Raw genomic sequence first — 5,048 nt, forward strand, 5'->3', positions numbered from 1 at the left:
ACATAAGGTAGCATCACTGTTTCAGGGAATCGTACGATGGACTCACCATTCAGCTGATATGTCTTTTGTTTCTAGCGCTGATATCTTATCATGCGTATTATGAATTTTTCTTCAGATTTACCGCTCGACTACTGAAATACCCTCGAGCGGCACTGACTACAGTGGGAATGTATACATAGACGACACCGTTGGTCTGGACACTGTGTTTGTTTTCACTCTGCCAAGAACAGCCAATGTTGATGCATGAGTATATTCTAACGCAAATACACCTTGAAACACTGAATTCAGTAATTCCTTGAAGAGAAAATTGCTTATTTAGACAAAAGAAAATATACATCTTAAATCAAGAATTCTGAAAACTACTTTTGTAAATTCTGTAATTTGGAATGCTCATAATCCAAACGTTATAGTGTATTTATTGTGTTAACAGATTCGGCTGAGAAGTCCGAACGGACATGTCTTCGACAGCACTTATTCCGGATACCATCATGATGGCAGTATGAACATCATCAGATTTAAGCTACAGATTCAAGCTAATGAGGTACTTGCGCTGCGCATAGTACTTTAGAAAATAAGAAGTTATATAACAGAATGTATTTGTTGTGATGTGATATGAACGTTCAGTGCACTCTTTAAAAGATTTTTTTTGGATTCTCCAAACCTTTTAAATGTCTACATCGGTTGGTTCGTTTGTTGTTTAACGCCGCACTCGGCAGTATTCCAGCGATATGGCGGTGGTCTCACTCAATTGTGCAGATCGATGCTCATGCTGTTGATCACTGGATTGTCTGGTCCAGACTGGTACAGATCGCTGCCATATAGCTGGAATATTGCTGAGTGCGGCGTCAAACTAAACTCACTCACTACTTATCAACTTACATACGATCTAATTTATCATATTAAATTATGCAATATTCACCAATATTGTGTAACTTGCTTGATGTGCAGACAGGCATGTGGACCTACACTGTGCGCAGCTCAACAGCAGGGCCTGCAACCGTGGGAATAACTGTTACATCAAAGCCTCGTGACCGACACAACAGCTATGAGTTCCTCACTTGGCTCAGTGACACGCGAGTAAATGCCACGTCACCTCCGGTTGTATATGCGCATGTACACAAAGGTTACTCCCCTGTTATATACGCAGATGTCAGAATATCGATTGAAAAACCTGATGGTCAAGTCGAGGTTGTCAAGCTATTTGACAATGGAATACGTGAGTCAAGTATTGCATCTTCATGGCAGACATTAGTGCGCGTATGGTCGTAGGATTAAACAACCCTATCTGTGAAGATCCGGGGCAGAATAAAATATTACGACGTTTTCAGTGTATTTCAGTTATATCGTGGCGTTTGAGGTCGAAGAAGACCTAGGCTCATAGTAATTGCCAGTCACAGAACGTTGAAATGAAACTTTATGAATATGCTAATTACACCTCGAAAATGTACTTCAAACACAGCATATTACAAAAGGCTAGGTCGTACCTAGCTGCTGTTCGGTTTTTTACACCTCTGGGACATTGAGTTCACGTGATGTCCAGCATTTCCCAGCAACATGTGCCTAGTCCCGGTACACGAGAAATCACGTACACAAATGTTGAGTTTGAATATGGGTTTGTGATTTTTTAGTAATATTGATTTCAAATATGCAAGGTTTCAGTTTAGGAAGAGGCAATGGGCTTCTGTGTAACACAGACACTATAACCTCGTGGCGAATGAGACGACTAATACATAAATGATAGTCTTTCAATAGATTATCACAGCTTAAATACTCGAGAAGGGGGTCACTCGTCTCATCCCAAATTCACCTCGTCTATGACAGAGGGTTTCTGAACACTAAAGATAAAACCTTCACAACAAAAGTTGTTGTTTTAGGAACCATGAAAAGCTGAAATTCTGTTATTGGACTAAAGGATTTCTCTATAGTAACTGTCAGCTATACTTTCATTATATATTTTAAATACACCAGCTCCTGATAATACCAAGAATGACGGTGTCTACACCAGCTACGTGACCGCCTTCAACTCGAATGAAAGGTACTCTCTTGACGCCGAAGTCAACAACATTCCTGGAAAAACGCTCATTCTTGTCGCCGCTGATGGATCAGGGAGAGCCTACTCCAGAATAAAAAGTAAGACAAAAAACATCTTTTTGGGGTCTATCTTTCGCTTCTGCACCCAGTATACATCCTTCCATTACATACGTATTGATGATGCTAGATAAGAGGGGATTGATACGTTCAGAACCTCAGACAAACTGATTTCCAGCATACTCCACAATAATTTTATACACATTTGCCAACGATGTTAAATCACAGTTTGGTAGAAGTCCTTTTGACTGTTCAAACCTTCCCTGCATCTGTTATAATCTGTCTTCGTTTGAGTTCCGGCTGATTTGGGTTCCGGCTTGAGTTTTTTTCCTTCGTGTTTGGGAACACGACAGTCTGATGAAGGTGGGTTCTTAAGGAGTTCAAAGTCACACGTGCTGATTATAGCTAACGGCTGATATGTGCATTGCTGCATAGAAATTCTGATAAAAGGACACATTTTCTCTCACCTTCTCACCTCCTTCTATATTTGAGTGAAAAATACATGCTCTGTTTTTGTTTTGTTTTTGTCTGAGAACCCACACTGATGACACCATCGGCATAAGATATATAACTCGAAGGCCTTCGCTTTCTCAGCTGATGCAGAGATGGTAATCGGATGTCAAAAGCTTGCTACTTTATTGTGTTTCTGTGAATGAACTCTCACCCAGGAAATGTTTCTCTAAAGGCAGCATGACACTCAGTCATTTGAAGGTCGGATATAATCATATCGTACACTATCTTTACCATTTCTTGAGTTAGCATCCAATTCCATAAACGTTGTCTTTTACGGGTTCCGAACGTTTCAGTCACCCATCTTAACAAGTCTCCTGTTAACCTTCCAAACAATGCATTTCACTAGTATGCAACATTGATTCCTTGTGATATATTTCCATAGACAAAAGCAGAAAGACCGTCTTGCAGACAGTAACTACCAACTTCAGCCGGACCTCCTCCCCCGGTGCTATGGATATTACCGGGGTCACCCCCGGGCGCGACCTCATACCCCCTGCTGCTATATATGATCTCATGGTGGAGGCTGTTAATGCAGAAACCTATACCTTGACCCTAAAGTGGACAGCACCTGGAGATGATTTGAATCACGGGACAGGTAAGTCTGGCTTGTCACCCAGCACGCATATGAAAGGATACGTGTCATGACGCATCATGCAGCTTAATTCTGTTGTCTGTAAATGTAAAGCTAGTCGCACCTATGAGTATACAGTGTAGTGACGTTAAACGTATACTGAGACGCTTCTTACTGCCTGAATAGCTGAAGTTCAAGAGGAAATTTAAACTTGATAAAGAACCTTGACCAGTCATCACAGTACGTCATCACAGGTGACAAGATTTCAGTAGATTTTTCCCCACATATTAAGATAAGTGACACCCCCTTGCATGTCATGTACAAATTCAATGACCCCTCACTTCGCATAATTTCTAAGCATAATCTTAACCATATTTTCATGTACAAAATTGCTGCCCCCCTCTCTCCGTCCCTAGTAAGTGTGTACAAAATTACTGACCCCCCCTAGCACCCCAGAACAAAATGGGTGAAACCCCCTCTAAAATCATCATCATCATCAAAACACACACACACACACACACACACACACACACACACACACACACACACACACACACACACACACACACACACACACACACACACACCAGCCATAAATTATGAACGGTCCCCAAGAATAAGTCACTCATCACTTAAGGAATACAACTGTCTGCCTCTATATCAGGTTTTAGTTACGAAGTCATCTGGCGATATATTCTTACTCACGGACATGGAGCACTCAGGTAGAAAAGCATGTTATATGAGTGTGGTACTGAGGTATGAAATTGCCCATGGTACTGACAGAGACAGGTACTAATACAGTGCCTTCCGTTGCAGCCACACGCTATGAGATAAGATTTGGGAGGAGTTTCCAGGAAATGAGGGAAAGTTTCCATGACGCAATGCTGATAGATGCTACGGCCCTGGCTGGTCCGCTTGTACCCCACAGACCCGGAGAGCAACAAATAGTAGACATTGATCTGTCTTCCCATGGGAATTTAACTACCCTGATATTTGCCGTCAAGACCTTTGATGATGCCGGATTACATTCAGAGTTATCGAACCTAGTGTCAGTGAGCCTCAAGTCTAAAGCAGACATTTGGTGATGACTGCAAGTACGCACCCCACACTAATGGCGTTGCCTTACAAATACATGCAACATAACTATTTTGTGAAAAGGTCTAAAGCAACATAATTAATTATCGTTTACATGCAGATTAGTTATTTGCATTTTAAGTGCACCACTCCCCGCCACGTTGCAATTAGCTGCTTACTTGTCATACAACCCCATTCAATAAATCATGACCATTTTTATTGGACTTGTGCTTTATGATGGGGGCATTATTGGAAGGGATGTACTTTCATGGTTGTTTAACAGATTGGCGGCACAACACACACAATCTATCGATAGAAATCCTCTGAGTAGATCGTGACAGAAAGCCATTCAAACAAACAAGGCCTTCCATCAAGGACCAAATTAACGTCAAGGGTTTTATTACTTGTAAGTGATCGATATTGTGTGTGTGTGTTTATATTGAACAGTATTCGACTTACGCAACCCAAAGTGTGTCTAACATGACAAAAACCTTTAGAATTTACTTTTATCTGTTGTGTCGTTTTTAAGAAACCATGACGTTATTCACATTTAATTGAACCTTTTCTCTATAATCCTTAGATATAATAATTGTTCTTGGATCTTGGAAATTGTCTTGATAATATGAAGTCAACTTATGTTATAATTGGGATTACACTTTCTTAATAAAGTACAGATTCTTGTACTTTTGTTGGTTTGAGTCCCATACGGGATTCGAACCCACACCTTCAGAGTCAGGCACCTAATCACCAGCGGGGCGGTGGGGTAGCGTAGTGGTTAAAGCGTTCGCTCGTCACGCCGAAG

General features: G+C 41.1%; 1 protein-coding gene across 1 annotated transcript in view; it reads left to right on the plus strand.

The window, feature by feature from the left end:
• LOC124291280 (calcium-activated chloride channel regulator 1-like) overlaps positions 1 to 4,463 on the plus strand; it is a 23,448-nt gene extending 18,985 nt beyond the window's left edge. Inside the window, exons 8-13 of the mRNA XM_046728252.1 lie at positions 116 to 241; positions 431 to 541; positions 949 to 1,216; positions 1,969 to 2,130; positions 2,984 to 3,196; positions 3,989 to 4,463. Of these exons, the coding sequence (XP_046584208.1) occupies positions 116 to 241; positions 431 to 541; positions 949 to 1,216; positions 1,969 to 2,130; positions 2,984 to 3,196; positions 3,989 to 4,257 (1,149 nt within the window). The 3' untranslated portion in view covers positions 4,258 to 4,463. The remainder of the gene's footprint in view (positions 1 to 115; positions 242 to 430; positions 542 to 948; positions 1,217 to 1,968; positions 2,131 to 2,983; positions 3,197 to 3,988) is intronic.
• Positions 4,464 to 5,048: the final 585 nt, after the last annotated feature.

Source organism: Haliotis rubra, unplaced genomic scaffold (genome assembly GCF_003918875.1).
Source record: "Haliotis rubra isolate DU_JTF1 unplaced genomic scaffold, ASM391887v1 Scf49, whole genome shotgun sequence".
Classification (NCBI taxonomy): domain Eukaryota; kingdom Metazoa; phylum Mollusca; class Gastropoda; order Lepetellida; family Haliotidae; genus Haliotis; species Haliotis rubra.